Source organism: Nerophis lumbriciformis, linkage group LG08, assembly GCF_033978685.3.
Source record: "Nerophis lumbriciformis linkage group LG08, RoL_Nlum_v2.1, whole genome shotgun sequence".
NCBI lineage: Eukaryota > Metazoa > Chordata > Actinopteri > Syngnathiformes > Syngnathidae > Nerophis > Nerophis lumbriciformis.
The window spans coordinates 45,281,762-45,301,580 of NC_084555.2; the positions used below are offsets into that span (position 1 = coordinate 45,281,762).

Here is a 19,819-nt window from a genome sequence, read left to right on the forward strand (position 1 = left end):
GTTTCAGCTTGACAGAATTTTTTTTATTTAAGGTGTAATTTTCACCAAAAAAAATATTTTTTAAAGAACAGGTGGCTCCATTTTGACACACATTACAAAGAAAAAATGTGACTTGATAAAGTGAAGCTTTTTTAAAAAGCCCTAAAAAACCACATATATATATATATATATATATATATATATATATATATATATATATATATATATATATATATATATATATATATATATATATATATATATATATATATATATATATATATATATATATGTATGTATGTATATATAATGTGTGTGTGTGTTGGGTTTTTTCAAACCGTAAATTTATAATTTAATTTTACAGATATCTGTCAATATAAAGCTATTTTGGCTAAGGAAAACACATTTCTCACCCAAAAGTTGTCATAGTGTATTATTTGATGTGAAGTAATTGGAGCCTTAAATAAATAGATTTTTATTCAATGTTATTTTTTGAGCAATCAGTTTAAAAAAAAAAATCCCACTAAAATTCTCAGACAACCAAAAGAGCTCGACTCATAAAAGTGTTAAAAATAAGTCATAGTTTTGTTTTCAATTTTTTTACTGTCAATGTTTAAATCTCTAGGTCAACTTCAGATTTATTTATGTTTTTATTATTTTTTGTTTGTTTGTTTGTATGTTTTATGCTCTTTTGTCATGAAAAACTTAAATTTTTATGGCAAACACAATATGGACAAAATATGCAATATATTCCCAAAAACTATATTTCAAAGTGGAATATTCCATGTGAAGTAATCGGTCAATAATTCATAACATTTATTTTTATTCAATGTTATGTTTTAAGCAATCAGCTTAAAAATAAAAATCCCACTAAAATTTTCAGGGATCCAGTCATAAAAGTGTTAAATAAGACATACTTTTTCTTTTTCTTTTTCTTTTTTTTACTGTCAACGTTTAAAAATCTCTGTCAATCAACTTCAGATCTTTGTATACGTTTTTATTTTTTTTATTTTATTTTTTTTATGTTTTATGCCCTTTTGTCATCCAAAACTTATTTTTTTTATGGCAACACAATATGGACAAAATATGCAATATATTCCCAAAAACAATATTTCAAAGCGGAATATTCAATGTGAAGTAATAGGTCAATAATTCATATTATTGATTTTTATTCAATGTTATGTTTTGAGCAATCAGCTTAAAAATAAAAATCCCACTAAAATTTTCAGGGATCCAAAAGAGCCCGACTCATAAAAGTGTTAAATAAGACATACTTTTTTTAATTTATTTTTTTTAATTTTATTTTTTTACTGTCAACGCTTAAAAATCTCTGTCAATCAACTTCAGATCTTTGTATACATTTTTATTTATTTATTTTTTATTTTTTTATGTTTTATGCCCCTTTGTCATCCAAAACTTATTTTTTTTATGGCAACACAATATGGACAAAATATGCAATATATTCCCAAAAACAATATTTCAAAGCGGAATATTCAATGTGAAGTAATAGGTCAATAATTCATATTATTGATTTTTATTCAATGTTATGTTTTGAGCAATCAGCTTAAAAATAAAAATCCCACTAAAATTTTCAGGGATCCAAAAGGGCCCGACTCATAAAAAAATAAGTCATACTTTTTATTTTATTTTATTTTTTATTTTTTTTACTGTCAACGCTTAAAAATCTCTGTCAATCAACTTCAGATCTTTTTATACGTTTTTATTTATTTATTTTTTATGTTTTATGCCCTTTTGTCATCCAAAACTTATTTTTTTATGGCAACACAATACGGACAAAATATGCAATATATTCCGAAAAACAATATTTCAAAGTGGAATATTCCATGAGAAGTAATAGGTCAATAATTCATAATATTGATTTTTATTCAATGTTATGTTTTGAGCAAACAGCTTGAAAATAAAAATCCCACTAAAATTTTCAGGGATCCAAAAGAGCCCGACTCATAAAAAAATAAGTCATACTTTTTATTTTATTTATTTATTTTTTTTACTGTCAACGCTTAAAAATCTCTGTCAATCAACTTCAGATCTTTGTATACGTTTTTATTTATTTATTTTTTATTTTTTTATATTTTATATGCCCTTTTGTCATCCAAAACTAATTTTTTTTATGGCAACACAATATGGACAAAATATGCAATATATTCCCAAAAACAATATTTCAAAGTGGAATATTAAATGTGAAGTCAATTAATCAAGTTAAAGTAAAGGTACCAATGATAGTCACACACACACACACACACTAGGTGTGGCGAAATTATTCTCTGCATTTGACCCATCCCCTTGTTCCACCCCCTGGGAGGTGAGGGGAGCAGTGAGCGGCAGCGGTGGCCGCACCTGAGAATCATTTTTGGTGATTTAACCCCCAATTCCAACCCCTGAGTGCCAAGCAGGGGTCAATAATTCGTAAGTACATTGATTTTGATTTAATAGGAGAAAAAACAGCCTGCATGGCAGCTTTGTTATTAGTCAACATTGTAACTTTTTTCCTGTTACATTTCACCTGTATGCTTTTTTTAATATTTTTTTTTGTTTTGTTTGTTTTTTTGTAATAGTATTTTTACAATGTACCGCAGGCCGTTAAAACATTAGCTACGTGCCGCATTTTGTACTCTATCTTAATAAAACCAACAGTAATTGTTCTTTGTCAGCGTTGTCGCTGATTAACTTACACCTGTCAATCAAGCTCAAGTTAGTCTGAGAGTGCACTCCTGCGAGGCTCCCGCCCCCCGCGCTCTGATTGGCTGCTGCTCTAAACATTCCAGACTCGTGTTTTTCCCAGACGTCACATTATAAATAATGCCGATTTTAAACCGGCGAGTTTAGTTACTTCTTTCTCTCCCGCAGCTCTCCACGCGTCCCCGCCAAACACAGGTAATACAAACGTATGCTTTTTTTTTTAACTCATTCGCGGCTCGCTTAAGTTTATTTGAACAGCCTTGTGAGCTTTAAAGGCAGCTTTCTCTGCTGCGAGTTAGTTAGCCTAGCATGTGGAGAAGGTCTGTCATGTGACACCAACGAGCCAAATGTGGAGTTTGTGTTTATTTATGTGCAGCTAATCTTATTTGTGCCCCCCATAATAGGCATTATGGCCACATACTGATATGTCAATTCATATATTGTTTTTATGTATTTATATTTCTATATCAACAACAGAAAGAAATGGGTCATCTGCTCCTTCCGGTCCTACTGGGACTCTTGCTGGCTTGGGCCGAGTCGTTCCCCGCCCAGGAAGCTGATGAGGGGAAGAACTGGGTCGTGATTGTTTCTGGTTCTGCTTCTTGGTACAACTACAGACATCAGGTGAGGACCGCTAATGACGTCAGCATGTTCATGAGCAACACTCCGGTCCTCATTAAGGGCTGTAAAAAGTCAGTATTCCTCATGGAAACTGTTTTACTTAGTTTGGGATCTTTGCCTATTTTTATTTATTTTTTGGCCCTGTGATCAGGCATGTGATTTTTCCGTCTATAGTCGGAAATCCGTCTTTTTTATCTCTGTAAAAATATAAACAAATATTTTTCGTTTTTCTTCGTTTTTTCCGACCTACAATGTGTGTTAAAATCTTGATCCATCTCTTTGCCACACTTGCCAACAACTACGTAAGGAGTACAGTTTTTGATAATCCAGTGGTAAAAACTACGGTTTTCCATAAAAAATTTACTTAAAAATCGAAGCTACGTATCATCACTGATTATTGGTTGGTTTACATATAAGAACATCTATGATGGTTTACTATGATGAGGCAAGATAGGGTGGGTCATCAAACCAGGAAGGGAAATCACAACATATCTGAAATGACGACGAGAGTCGGAGAGGAGAAGAGTGAATATTCAAGCGGGCGATTTTATATATTTAAAAAACTAGTGGATGATGGCAGAGGGATTCTCTTCTTTAGATTTTTCTTTTAGCGACGTCCAGGAAACCCACAATGCGTCTACTTGGCCACATTTGGACAAATATATGCGTCTGGATTAGGGATGTCCCGATCCGATATTTGGATCGGATCAGCCGCCGATATTTGCCAAAAAATGTGTATCGGCAAGGCATGGGAAAATGCCGTTCCAGATCCAGTTTTAAAAAAAACTCCGGTCCGTGTTTTCCAACGCACCGATTTAAATAATACATTCCACTTTTCTGCTGCTCCCTAATTTCCGTTCCGCATTTTCCAGCACACCTTCAACACATCCACAGGTCTGTGGATTCTCACGCAGTTGCTTTTAGCTGCTGGCATTACACGGCAGGCTCTTTCACTCTTTCCTGTGTCTCCCTCTCACAGACAGCAAGCGCACCTTCTTACACACGTCACATACTGTCACGTCATATGTCACATACTGTCACGTCATACGTCACATACGTATACGCCCTCTTCGAGCAGAGAGGTAGCAGCATGGCTAACGTTAGCTGTGATGCTAGCGCAGCCGTGCGCGCAACGCTCCCTCTCAGGTGTGCGCCTGTGCAATTGTGCACTGCGCATAGCAATTATATGGCACGCACAAAATCAAATAAAAAAAATAAGCGCATAACAATTTTCGACAGAGAAAACAGTTTTCGTCATCATTGTTCAAATATTGTAACATCTGTCGAGACGCTTATCTCCATTCGGTGCCACACGCCCACACCATCAAAATGCCGAGGCAAAAATTTCCACATCAACACCGTATGAAAAAATTAGTGATTTTTTTAGTTGTGATTTCCTTCTCTGCATGAAAGTTTAAAAGTAGCATATATTAATGCAGTATGAAGAATAATGTTTTAATGTAGACATGCAAGCCTTGAAAGAAAATTTTGAAAATCAAGACATTTCCTGCAAATGGGTGCATTTCTACCCTATATTTTAACTTTAGATTTATTCTCATATCAAACTCTTTTAGCTGTCTTTTTGACACTTACATCCGGCGCCCCCCTCCACACCCTGGATTATAAATAATGTAAATAATTCAATGTGATTATCTTGTGTGATGACTGTATTATGATGATAGTATATATCTGTATCATGAATCAATTTAAGTGGACCCCGACTTAACCAAGTTGAAAAACTTATTCGGGTGTTACCATTTAGTGGTCAATTGTACGGAATATGTACTTCACTGTGCAACCTACTAATAAAAGTCTCAATCAATCAATCAATCAAAACACATAGAATCATCATACTGCTGTGATTATATGCATAAAGTGTTCATTCAAGGCCAAGGCAAAATATCGAGATATATATCGTGTATCGCAATATGGCCTTAAAATATCGCAATATTAAAAAAAGGCCATATCGCCCAGCCCTAGTTTCAATGATGCCATTTCTGTTTGTCATGTATAATTTTGTCTATTTTGTGTTTATCCTTGAATAAACAGGTCAGTTTCTTGTTACCAACCATTGTGTATTATTCAAACTCCCCTAATTCAGCTGGCTAGTTGTTATCAAGAGTACTAAAACCCTTTTCAACATGATTCTGACAACAAGTCAATAGGCTAAATAACTTTAAACTTTAATACATGCTCGGATAGGCCAGTATCGGTCAGTATCGGTATCGGATCGGAAGTGCAAAAACAATATCGGTATCGGATCGGAAGTGCAAAAACCTGGATCGGGACATCCCTAGTCTGGATAAAACAATGCCCAAAACATTAATTTTAGTTGTTTACCATGTAAGCTCAAATCAAAACCGCTCTCGACATGGAAGACGGGGAATACACATTTAAGAACACAGGTCCAGGCACCTGTGTTCTTAAAGCCCTGGACCTGTGGCCCCCAGACCGCCAGTTTTTTTTTTCAGTCTTTTTCATTAAGTTCAAATCACATGCCTGTGTGATGAGATGGCGTTTGAGTTTGGTTTATTTCGAACATGACCACTAGGGCTGCAACTAACGATTAATTTGATAATCGATTAATCTGTCGATTATTACTTTGATTAATCGATTAATAATCGGATAAAAGAGACAAACTACATTTCTATCCTTTCCAGTTTTTTATTGAAAAAAAAAACAGCATACTGGCACCGTGTTCTGGACATTGGGGGTGCAGCATACACCAATAATAACACAGATCAGAACTGAATCAGATATTGTACACGTTTCTGTTGTGAATAATAAAGGAAGTTATTTTAGGTTGCCTCTGAATAATAGCATGAAATATTCCAGCACCTTCATAACGTTTAGTTATACTAAAGCAGTGGTTCTCAACCTTTTTTCAGGGATGTACCCCCTGTGAACATTTTTTAAATTCAAGTACCCCCTAATCAGAACAAAGCATTTTTGGTTGAAAAAAAGAGATAAAGAAGTAAAATACAGCACTATGTCATCAGTTTCTGATTTATTAAATTGTATAACAGTGCAAAATATTGCTCATTTGTAGTGGTCTTTTTTTGAACTATTTGGAAAAAAAGATATAAAAATAACTAAAAACTTGTTGAAAAATAAACAAGTGATTCAATTATAAATGAAGATTTCTACACATAGAAGTAATCATCAACTTAAAGTGCCCTCTTTGGGGATTGTAATAGAGATCCATCTGGATTCATGAACTTAATTCTAAACATTTCTTCACAAAAAAATAAATCTTTAACATCAATATTTATGGAACATGTCCACAAAAAATATAGCCTATTTGATTTGATGTTCAGTTTATGAACTTACATTCATATTTTGTTGAAGTATTATTCAATAAATATATATTTATAAAGGATTTTTGAATTGTTGCTATCCATCCATACATCTTCTTCCGCTTATCCGAGGTCGGGTCGCGGGGGCAGCAGCCTAAGCAGGGAAGCCCAGACTTCCCTCTCCCCAGCCACTTCATCCAGCTCTTCCTGTGGGACCCCGAGGCGTTCCCAGGCCAGTCGGGAGACATAGTCTTCCCAACGTGTCCTGGGTCTTCCCCGCGGCCTCCTACCGGTCGGACGTGCCCTAAACACCTCCCTAGGGAGGCGTTCGGGTATATATATATATATATATATATATATATATATATATATATATATATATATATTTTTTTTTTTTTTTTTTTTTCTTCTCCAAGCGCGATGATGTCACGTTATCGATGGAAAAATGCATTTTTAGACAGGTGGTGGTAAGCTATGAAAGTAGTTTACCACCACCTGGGGTTCTCACTTCTCTTTGAAGCGCTTTGAGTGTATAGGAAAAGCGCTATATAAATCGAATCTATTATTATTATTATTATTATTGTTATCACTTCCTGCTTCTTCTTTCTGTCCCCTTTACAGCGCTCCACGCCCCCACATTGTGGTTCCGTGCTGCGCAGAGGGTTCTGGGAGATTTAGTTTATTTTCAGACCCACCAAAGCAAAAGTGCCAGAAAAAAACAATAACACACAAGTTTTCGTTTTGATACCGTCACATGCATGGCATTATTGGGAAGATTTTGAAATTGCGATACCGTGGTATCTACGATACTGTTACATCTCTACTAATAACACAAAGCTGCCATGCAGGCAGTTTTTTACTTGAAAGTTATTTACTTTTTTACTCAAAAAATAATCAAAACTTATAATGGATGAATAGATCTTGAAGTGGATCTAGAGTAGGGGTCTTAAACAAAAGCTTTGTTAAAAAAAAAAAAATAATAAACAAATTAACAATTAATAAGAAAATCGGGCAGCACGGTGGTAGAGGGGTTAGTGCATCTGCCTCACAATACGAAGGTCCTGAGTAGTCTTGGGTTCAATCCCGGGCTCGGGATCTTTCTGTGTGGAGTTTGCATGTTCTCCCCGTGACTGCGTGGGTTCCCTCCGGGTACTCCGGCTTCCTCCCACCTCCAAAGACATGCACCTGGGGATAGGTTGATTGGCAACACTAAATGGGCCCTAGTGTGTGAATGTTGTCTGTCTATCTATGTTGGCCCTGCGATGAGGTGGCGACTTGTCCAGAGTGTACCCCGCCTTCCGCCCGATTGTAGCTGAGATAGGCTCCAGCGACCCCAAAGGGAATAAGCAGTAGAAAATGGATGGATGGATGGATGGATGGTAAGTACATGTTTGGGGCTGTGGAACACATTTAAGTTCCACTTAGTGTCATTGTTGTGTTTAGGCGAACATCTCGATGCACAGAGAACCTGCTCAGTGGCCTTGTGGTTAGAGTATCCACCCTGAGACTGGAAGGTCGTGAGTTCAAACCCCGGCCGAGTCATACCAAAGACTTTTTAAAAATGGGACCCCTTGCCTCCCTGTTTGATACCACTCAGCATCAAGGGTTGGAATTTGGTGTTAAATCACCAAATGATTCCCGAGCGCGGCCACCGCTGATGATCACTACTCACCTCACCTCCCAGGTGGTGACCATGGGGATGGGTCAAATGCAGAGGATAATTTCACCACACCTAGTGTGTGTGTGACTATCATTGGTACTTTAACTGCGGAATGTGCGTCATTTCCACTTCTTTTTTCTGTAATAGCAGCATGGCAGTCGGCGGATAATAGCCGTCTCCTTTGTTTTTGCGCTTGATGTTGTCGAATGCAGCTGAGATAGGCTCAAGCACCCGTCGCAACCCCGAGAGGGATACGCGGTAGAAAATGGATGGATGGATGTTCAAGTCCTTCATGATATAAACACCATGGCATTTGTAGTAGCGAGTGCAAAAAGGCGACTGCTCCCCGACTGTTATCCATTCATCCATTTACTAACGCTAATATATGTTAGCTAACTACACAAGCAGATGTACAGTGTCTATACAGTATTATACAAGTCTCAATTTAGTCTAGCTTTCCAACCCAATTTTGTGTAGCCCACCTTCGTGAAATGAGTGGGACAAAATATTTGATAAACAGGAAAAGGCAAGACAGAATAAACTCTCTGCTTCTGCAGCAACAGAGATAGTCTCTAGGTCCCTAAGATATATAGATATCTAAAGTATTCATACATTGTTTATGTAAAATATACGCATGTGTGTATATATAACCTAATCATATTGTTTCTTCAACTTAAAAATAGCTGACCGTTTTTTCCCCCTTCTCTGGGATTATATTCCCAGTTTTGATCTCGGACGTCTGGTCACTTAGAGCATATAAGAATATTCTATTACTGTTAAGCAAACTATGAATAATAAAACACGCCAAAACATGTGTCCTTTATCATAGCTACACGTATGACAAAAAAACGTGTGAAAATCAGTGGTATTCAGTGAGGTAAGATGAATTAAATGCGCTGACAGTTCATAGCACCTGCCAAATGAATTGCACTGAGTGGAGCGGATCACCACTCCAAGATGGCGGCCCCGCGCCTCGTCAGCGCCAGTAGGCAGTAGCGCTCGATGCTGCGTCTACTTATAAGATGTCTATGGAGTCAGTGCTCCTGTGGTGGGGTGAGCAGATAGGTGTTTAGCAGGTAAGCATCAGGCGGCGGACTCTGCCCAAATTATAATAAACACCTCCCAGTCAACTATTAGTAACATCACTATGAGCCCGTTGACGTTCTAGAAAGATGTGGGATCTGAACCGAGGATGTCATTGTGGCTTGTGCAGCCCTTTGAGACACTTGTGATTTAGGGCTATATAAATAAACATTGATTCATTGATTGATAGAAACATAAGCGGCAGCTCAGCTCGCTCGCAGTCCTTGAGGTGAAGGCTAATTAGCTTTTAGCGTAACTTTAGCTCATTTTGCGGTATGTGTGCGTGCGTGTGTGTGTGTGTGTGTTACGGACAGAAAAGCCCTGTCTGTCTGAGAGAAAGACAAGCATTGTTGACCTACAGTTAACAACTAATTTATTTCACTTTACCTTTTTCTGTGTTGATTGAGCTGTGTTGAAGCAGCAAAAAACGACATTATGTTAAAAGAAGAGTTTCCTGAAGCGGTCTCTGATAGTTAATATAAAAATGTAACTGCATCATAAAGCCTACATGAACTCCATGGTGTTCAGGGATGAATAGTCTCTCCTATTGCTATTGTACTATTTTTTCAGCTATAGTTACATTAATCATTAGTAATGCAGCAGCCTAGTTTTGAATGGCAGGGTCCCTGCTATCACATGTTGATAAAAATATAACATTTACATAATAAAAATCAACTACAGGCTTCCCAAATGCTGTAATAAATTAAGCATGATGAGTTGAGTATATGTCAGCATGTAGCCCCAATTGTAACTCTTTTTTTTTTTTTTCAAACGCTTATTGCAAACGCTTACTTACAGTAAGTCATTAATTTCACTTATTAAGTCATTATTTTGACTGAGTAAGTCATTATTTTGATTTAGTAAATTACTAAGTCAAAATATTGTTGTTCCTTGACACTCTTCCCCCTGGACTAACACATTTTCTGGGGGAAACACTGTGTTCATTCATAGTTTTGATGCCTTCAGTGACAATCTAAAATGTTAATAGTCATGAAAATAAAGAAAACCCCTTGAATGAGAAGGTGTGTCCAAACTTTTGGCCTGTACTGTACTGTACATTCTATCATAACAACAACATGACTGAAAATTGATTGTCGCATCTCTTAGAATGCTTTTACATGTGTGCATGTGCTCCCTTGCTCGTACGTGTCGACGAGACCGGGTGAGTGACCACCATAAACACCAATCATTTTATTTGGGCCGGTAAAATTTTTTATTTTATAAACTTTGTAATTGTCAAAAATATAGACAATTGTCAAAGAAATGTGTTCCGTTAAACCGCTAATGGTAACAAACGAGTTGGCGGTGTTCTTGTTATGTTTTTATTAACTAAAATGTTAAGGAAGTTGCATACAGCACATTTTAAGAAGTGCGAGAATCGCCGGAGGACAAAGGATGACAAACAACACACAGCATTGTATTTGCCTGCCTGCACACGTCGTAGTCTCAAAATTGAGGCACTTTCTTCCTCTTAACGCTCTCCTAATTCTGTATCGGACTCCGTTTGAACCACATATAAACTATTGCAATGCCGTATGATGTAACACGTATCCCAGTTATCTTAAAAAACTGGAGATTCTTCAGAAGAAAGTCATACGTGTTTTATCATGGGCAAACTTTAATGCTCAAATCCTGTTTTTTGTATGGGTACAATCTTCTGAAGCTTACGGAGTGCAACAGATTCCATTATGCAACAGATTGTATTATGTATAATGTAGTATATGGATTAAATTCTAGACTCTGCCAGCTCAATCCAGTGACCACTACTTCTCATAGACATAACACTAGAAGTAGGGATGTCCGATAATATCGGACTGCCGATATTATCGGCCGATAAATGCTTTAAAATGTAATATCGGAAATTATCGGGTATCGGTTTCAAAATGATTGGTATCTGTTTCAAAAAGTACAATTTATGACTTTTTAAAACGCTGCTGTGTACACTGATGTAGGAAGAAGTACAGAGCGCCAATGAACCTTGAAGGCACTGCCTTTGCGTTCCGGACCAGTCACATATCTACGGCTTTTGAAACACTCACAAGTGAATGCAAGGCATACTTCATCAACAGCCATACAGGTCACACTGAGGGTGGCTGTATAAACAACTTTAACACTGTTACAAATATGCGCCACACTGTGAACCCACACCAAACAAAAATGACAAACACATTTTGGGAGAACATCCGCACCGTAACATAACAGAACAAATATCCAGAATCCCTTGCAGCACTAACTCTTCCGGGACGCTACAATATGATACACCCCCCCCCCCCCCACCCCCCACCCACCTCAACCTCCTAATGCTCTCTGTGGGAGAGCATGTCCCAAATTCCAAGCTGCTGTTTTGAGGCATGTTAAAAAAAATAATGCACTTTGTGAATTCAATAATAAATATGGCAGTGCCATGTTGGCATTTTTTTTCCATTACTTGAGTTGATTTATTTTGGAAAACCTTGTTACATTGTTTAATGCAGGGGTGCTCACACTTTTTCTGCAGGCGAGCTACCGGTACTTTTCAATTGATCAAGTCGTGGAGATCTACCTCATTCATATATATAATTTATATTTACTTATTTATGAAATATATGTTTTTGTTAACAAGTTAAAGGTGTTTAATGATAGATAATGCAAGCATGTTTAACACATATAGTTAATATTGTTAACAAAATAAAGGTGTTTGATGATAATACAAGCATGTTTAACACATAGTTAATATTGTTAATAAATTAAAGGTGTTTAATGATAATACAAGAATGTTTAATACATATAGTTAATATTGTTAACAACTTAAAGGTGTTTAAAGATAATACAAGCATGTTTAACACATATAGTTAATATTGTTAACAAGTTAAAGGTGTTTAAAGATAATACAAGCATGTTTAACACATATAGATTCCTTTCTTTCATGAAGACAAGAATATAAGTTGGTGTATTACCTGATTCTGATGACTTGCATTGATTGGACAGTGGTGCTGATACGTCCGCATTTTCGAATGGAGGAGAAAAAAAGTCCTCCTTTCTGTTCAATACCACATGAAAGTGGTTGGTTTTTGGCATCTTATTTGTCCAGCTTCCGTACTCCTTTGTATACACTTTACAAGAAATACATTGTCGGCAAACTCCGTAGCTTGCTAGCTTGTGCACGCCAGCTTTCTGAGAGTCCTATTTTGTTAGCGCAACTGTGCAGTCGGTCTTTGGAGTTTTGACGACAGAGTCTGTTGAAATAAAGTGTTTCTCGCCTTCCAGTCGGTAATTTTACTGAGCTGGTAGCAGCCAGCGTCATCTCAGAAGACCCTCGGGTGCCGTGAATGTCAATCAAGTGACGAAAGTGACGTCATAGTGAAGATTTATGATCGCTCATTTTTAGGACTATTTTTTTTAATGCCTGGCTGGTGATTGACTGACACACCCTCCGAGATCGACCGGTAGCTCGCGATCGACGTAATGAGCACCCCTGGTTTAATGCATCCAGCAGGGCATCACAACAAAATTAGGCATGATAATGTGTTAATTCCACGACTGTATATATCGGTATCGGTTGATATCGGAATCGATAATTAAGAGTTGTACAATATCAGAATATCGGATATCGGCAAAAAAGCCTTTATCGGACATCTCTAGTAAATAGGTATTTGGTGGGTAGATTTTGAAATGTATTGTATTGTATTTTGTATATTATATGATGATGTATATTTTAACTGTGGGTCCCTGTCCTTAAGCTGTGTGCTTCTAGGGATGACCTTTTTGCAGAACGGACTCTGATATTAACAAAATAAACAATAATGAGATACAAAACTATGTTTGTTGTTAGGTATCTGCTGTTGAAACTTGTACTATATAACCAACATATAAGTTGATTGTAAATTAGGGGCGGGACATGGATAAGTATTCTTGCTTTTTTCTCGTATCCCTTTTCGGTGGGTGCCGTTGCATGTCTGTCATTCATTCTTTTGTCTGTAAATAAATAAGATAAAATAAAAAGTAGCACTCAACCAGCTGCAGCCATTTATTGATAATTAGGTGCTCTGGCATGTGAGCTCCACCCACACCAAGAGTCAAAGTTCAATAAACTGGTTTGGATGGAAACTTCATTAAATGCTCCCTTTGAATTGCTTCATTGGCAACATTATAAGCCTCACATAAATAAGATTGTCTCTTTGTTGTGCGCTAGGCCGATGCGTGCCACGCCTACCAGATTGTCCACAAGAACGGCATTCCAGATGAGCAGATCGTGGTCATGATGATGGACGACTTGGCAGACTCTGACGAGTAAGCACCTGCAATTGTTTGTTTCCATCCGTTAGCGTACATGTTTTCCTCCATCACATGAACATTGAAGTCTAGTACACAACGCAGCAGGAACACAACTCGCGTTGTAAATGCGCCAAACTGCTGAGTCCGTATGAATACTGTAGCACTGTTTACAAGAAATGTACAAGAAAAAAAACTATTTAAGTGGTATAGAAATGTTAGTTGGAACATTTACAGCATATTCAAGATTTCATTACATGCAAAAAAAAAAAGTACATCATATCTTGGTTTAGTTCATATTTCTTGCACACATTCAAATAAAACAACACACACTTCTGCTTCGCTGGAAGACCAAAAGGAGAACTGAAGATTTGTCGACGTAAATGGGACTTTCGTTTTTTTCAAAATTTTACCCATCACGCAATATCCCTAAAAAAAAAAAGCTTCAAAGTGCCTGATTTTAACCACCCGTCCATTTTCCTGTGACGTCACATAGTGAAGCCAACACAAACAAACATGGCGGAAAGAACAGCAAGCTATAGCGACATTAGCTCGGATTCAGACTCGGATTTCAGCGGCTTAAGCGATTCAACAGATTACGAATGTATTGAAACGGATGGTTGTAGTGTGGAGGCAGGTAGCGAAAACGAAATTGAAGAAGAAACTGAAGCTATTGAGCCATATCGGTTTGAACCGTATGCAAGCGAAACCGACGAACACGACACGACAGCCAGCGACACGGGAGAAAGCGAGGACGAATTCGGCGATCGCCTTCTAACCAACGATTGGTATGTGTTTGTTTGGCATTAAAGGAAACTAACAACTATGAACTAGGTTTACAGCATATGAAATACATTTGGCAACAACATGCACTTTGAGAGTGCAGACAGCCCAATTTTCATCAATTAATATATTCTGTAGACATACCCTCATCCGCGCTCTTTTCCTGAAAGCTGATCTGTCCAGTTTTGGAGTTGATGTCAGCAGGCCAGGGAAGCTAGGGTCGATAGAGTGTTTAGCTCTAGTCTGCGGGAACAAACTGCCGCCATTTCTTGCCGTGCTACCGAGGTCCTTTGTCCCTGAATTGCTCACACACTCCGGCAGATTCAATGGGGGTCTGGCGGCAGATTTCTTTGACTTTATCGTTGGAAATGCATCTGCTTTGAGTGTCGCAGGATATCCACACATTCTTGCCATCTCTGTCGTAGCATAGCTTTCGTCGGTAAAGTGTGCGGGACAAACGTCCAATTTCTTGCCACTTTTGCATCTTTGGGCCACTGGTGCAACTTGAATCCGTCCCTGTTCGTGTTGTTACACCCTCCGACAACACACCGACGAGGCATGTTGTCTCCAAGGTACGGAAAACAGTCGAAAAAACGGAAAATAACAGAACTGATTTGACTCGGTGTTTGAGAAAATGACGGATTGCTTCCCGATGTGACGCCACGTTGTGACGTCATCGCTCCGAGAGCAAATAATAGAAAGGCGTTTAATTCGCCAAAATTCACCCATTTAGAGTTCGGAAATCGGTTAAAAAAATATGTGGTCTTTTTTCTGCAACATCAAGGTATATATTGACGCTTACATAGGTCTGGTGATAATGTTCCCCTTTAAAACTTTTCATCTGCTGCCTTTTAGTGCACACTTCTGCTTCGCTGGAAGACCAAAAGGAGAACTGAAGATTTGTCGACGTAAATGGGACTTTCTGGACGGCGTTTTTTTGCTGATGCGTGAAAACGTTACTTGTTAGTAATGATACTTTCTACTTCCTGTGCGGCCACTTTTTTCACCATTAACTTTTACTCCAACTGATAGAAGCAGCTCATTTCAAATTTAAAAAACATTATTTGTCCCCAGCGGGGGTCATGTTAGAACAGCAAGGTACTGTAACTAATATTGCTACAATGGCTACAGCAGTTGTTGTAGTTAGAGTAGTCATAACTCTTATTACAGTAGTTATAGTAGTTACGGTAGAGATAGATAGATAGATAGATATAGTAGTTACGGTAGTTATAGTAATTGTAGTAGCTATAAATGATAGCTACTGTAACTACTATAGCTACAGAAGTTCTTGTATTTAGTCATAATTATTATTATAGTAGTTAAAATAATTAAACTAGCTACAGTAGTTATAGTAGTTACGGTAGTTATAGTACTTACAATAGCTATAAATAATAGCTACTGTGCCTAGTACTTACAGTAGCTATAAATAATGGCTACATAATAGCTGCAGGTAACTACTATAACTACAGAAGTTTTTGTATTTAGTCATAATTATTATTATAGTAGTTAAAATAATTAAACTAGCTACGGTAGTTATAGTACTTACAATAGCTATAAATAATAGCTACTGTACCTAGTACTTACAGTAGCTATAAATAATTGCTACATAATAGCTACAGTAGCTATAAATAATAGCTACTGCAACTACTATAGCTACAGCAGTTATTGTAGTGAGTCATAACTATTTTTGTAGTAGATAAAACTAGCTGCAGTAGTTATGGTAGTAGTAGTAGTACTTACAATAGCTATAAATAATAGCTACTGTACCTAGTACTTACAGTAGCTATAAATAATGGCTACATAATAGCTACAGTAGCTATGAATAATAGCTACTGCAACTACTATAGCTACAGCCGTTATTGTAGTAAGTCATAACTATTTTTGTAGTAGTTAAAAAAATAAAACTAGCTGCAGTAGTTATGGTAGTAGTAGTACTTACAGTAGCTATAAATAATAGCTACTATAGCTACAGGAATTATTGTAGTTATAACTACTATTACAGTAGTTCAATCAATCAATCAATCAATCTTTATTTATATAGCCCTAAATCACAAGTGTCTCAAAGGGCTGCACAAGCCACAACGACATCCTCGGTACAAAGCCCACATACGGGCAAGGAAAAACTCACCCCAGTGGGACGTCGATGTGAATGACTATGAGAAACCTTGGAGAGGACCGCATATGTGGATAACCCCCCCCCTCTAGGGGAGACCGAAAGCAATGGATGTCGAGTGGGTCTGACATAATATTGTGAGAGTCCAGTCCATAGTGGATCCAACATAATAGTAAGAGTCCAGTCCATAGTGGGGCCAGCAGGACACCATCCCGAGCGGAGACGGGTCAGCAGCGCAGAGATGTTCCCAGCCGATGCACAGGCGAGCGGTCCACCCCGGGTCCCGACTCTGGACAGCCAGCACTTCATCCATGGCCACCGGACCTGTGCCCCCCCCCCTCAAGGAAAAGGGGAGCAGAGGAGAAAAGAAAAGAAACGGCAGATCAACTGGTCTAACAGGGGGGCTATTTAAAGGCTAGAGTATACAAATGAGTTTTAAGATGGGACTTAAATGCTTCTACTGAGGTAGCATCTCTAATTGTTACCGGGAGGGCATTCCATAGTACTGGAGCCCGAATAGAAAACGCTCTATAGCCCGCAGACTTTTTTTGGGCTCTGGGAATCACTAATAAGCCGGAGTTCTTTGAACGCAGATTTCTTGCCGGGACATATGGTACAATGCAATCGACAAGATAGGACGGAGCTAGACCGTGTAGTATTTTATACGTAAGTAGTAAAACCTTAAAGTCACTTCTTAAGTGCACAGGAAGCCAGTGCAGGTGAGCCAGTATAGGCGTAATATGATCAAACTTTCTTGTTCTTGTCAAAAGTCTAGCAGCCGCATTTTGTACCAACTGTAATTTTTTAATGCTAGACATAGGGAGACCCGAAGATAATACGTTACAGTAGTCGAGACGAGACGTAACGAACGCATGAATAATGATCTCAGCGTCGCTAGTGGATAAAATAGAACGAATTTTAGCGATATTACGGAGATGAAAGAAGGCCGTTTTAGTAACACTCTTAATGTGTGATTCAAACGAGAGAGTTGGGTCGAAGATAATACCCAGATTCTTTACTGATTCGCCTTGTGTAATTGTTTGGTTGTCAAATGTTAAGGTGGTATTATTAAATAAATGTCGGTGTTTAGCAGGACCGATAATCAGCATTTCCGTTTTCTTGGCGTTGAGTTGCAAGAAGTTAGCGGACATCCATTGTTTAATTTCATTAAGACACGCCTCCAGCTGACTACAATCCGGCGTGTTGGTCAGCTTTAGGGGCATGTAGAGTTGGGTGTCATCAGCATAACAATGAAAGCTAACACCGTATTTGCGTATGATGTCGCCTAGCGGCAGCATGTAAATACTAAAGAGTGCAGGGCCAAGAACCGAACCCTGAGGAACTCCGCACGTTACCTTAACATAGTCCGAGGTCACATTATTATGGGAGACGCATTGCATCCTGTCAGTAAGATAAGAGTTAAACCACGACAAAGCTAAGTCTGACATACCAATACGTGTTTTGATACGCTCTAATAAAATATTATGATCGACGGTATCGAAAGCAGCGCTAAGATCAAGAAGCAGCAACATGGATGACGCATCAGAATCCATCGTTAGCAGTAGATCATTAGTCATTTTTGCGAGGGCTGTCTCCGTAGAGTGATTTGCCCTGAAACCGGATTGAAAAGGTTCACAGAGATTGTTAGACACTAAGTGTTCATTTAGCTGCTGTGCGACAATTTTTTCGAGGATTTTGGAAATAAAGGGAAGGTGGGACACCGGTCGGTAGTTTACCATGAGGTCAGGATCAAGGTTAGGTCTTTTGAGCAGAGGATGAATAACCGCTTTCTTGAATGCTAGGGGAACAGTGCCAGAGGAAAGTGATAAGTTTATAATATTTAGCACTGATGGACCTAATAATACAAAAAGCTCCTTGATAAGTTTCCCAGGAAGTGGGTCAAGTAAACATGTTGTTTGTTTTATCCCACTTACACGCTGTAATAGTTCCTCTAATGTTATTTCATCAAAAAGAGAGAGACTATTTTGTATTGCAGTATCCGTCGTAGATACAGTTGTATCTGTGTTCATAGAACCCAGTTGTAGCTGGGATGCGTTGTTTTTAATCTCCTTTCTAATGAGTTCAATTTTCTTATTAAAGAAATTCATAAAGTCATCTGCCGAGTGGGTGGAGCTATTGGGAGGAGTCCCTTGTTGGGTTAGCGATGCTACTGTACTAAACAAAAATTTAGGGTCGTTTTTGTTGAGGCGGATGAGATTTGAGTAATATTTAGCTTTAGCTAAGGTAAGCATGCGTTTATACGACATTAAACTATCACTCCATGCTTGATGGAAAACCTCAAGCTTGGTCGCGCGCCATTTGCGTTCCAACTTTCTACATGATAATTTATGAGCTCTGGTTTCCTCTGTAAACCATGGGGTGCGCCTTTTAGGGGCCCTTTTTTGTTTTAGCGGTGCTATACTATCAATGGTTTTGCGCAGGGCATTGTCAAAGTTGTTAGTGAGGTTATCAATAGAGCCGACATAATTTGGGAATGGTGCCATTACCGAAGGCAGTAGGTCAGCAAGAGTCATCGTTGTGGCGGCATTAATGTTGCGGCTGCTATAGCAGTTATTATTATTATTAGTTTGTTGACAATGAGTCAGAACTTCGAATTTTATAAGGTAATGATCGGACATTACTTTAGTATACGGGAGTACCATAACTTTGGAGGTGGTGACACCCCTGACCAGCACTAGATCTATCGTATTGCCGTTGCGATGCGTAGGTTCATTTATTATTTGTGTAAGACCACAGCTATCAATTATAGTCTGGAGCGCCACGCACTGAGGGTCCGATGGGGTATTCATATGGATATTAAAGTCCCCCATTATGATTATATTGTCTGCGTGCGTCACTAGATCAGCAACGAACTCTGAGAATTCATTAATAAAGTCCGAGTAGGGCCCTGGGGGGCGGTAGATAACAGCCATATCGAGAGGCAGCGGTGCGACAGACCTCATAGTAAGCACCTCAAACGATTTGTATTTATTATTTAGGTTAGGGGTAAGGTTAAAGTTTTCATTGTATATTAGTGCGACCCCCCCACCCCTTTTAAGGGGACGGGCAATATGCGCATTCGTATAGTTAGGAGGAGATGCCTCATTTAGCGCAAAAAATTCGTCTGGTTTGAGCCAGGTTTCGCTAAGACCAATGACGTTAAGATTGTTGTCTCTAATGACCTCATTAACTAATAACGTTTTGGGAGACAATGATCTTATGTTTAAAAAGCCCATATTATAAGTATTGGGCTGTTTTGACGAGTTTTTGTTTAAATTATCCGTAGTAGAAATATTAATAATGTTGCGTTTATTATACGTAGTGCACTTTAAA

The 19,819-nt window shown here is 38.2% G+C and overlaps 1 protein-coding gene across 2 annotated transcripts in view; it reads left to right on the forward strand.

Annotated features, from left to right (window-relative positions):
- Positions 1–2,735: 2,735 nt before the first annotated feature.
- Positions 2,736–19,819, forward strand: part of lgmn (legumain) — a 42,863-nt gene continuing 25,779 nt past the window's right edge. The window contains exons 1-3 of one of the 2 annotated variants that reach the window (XM_061969021.1): positions 2,736–2,874; positions 3,157–3,303; positions 13,511–13,608. In XM_061969021.1, the coding sequence (XP_061825005.1) occupies positions 3,163–3,303; positions 13,511–13,608 (239 nt within the window). In that variant the 5' untranslated portion in view covers positions 2,736–2,874; positions 3,157–3,162. Of the gene's footprint in view, positions 2,875–3,153; positions 3,304–13,510; positions 13,609–19,819 lie in introns of both variants that reach the window. The other variant, XM_061969022.1, reaches the window with a different exon arrangement.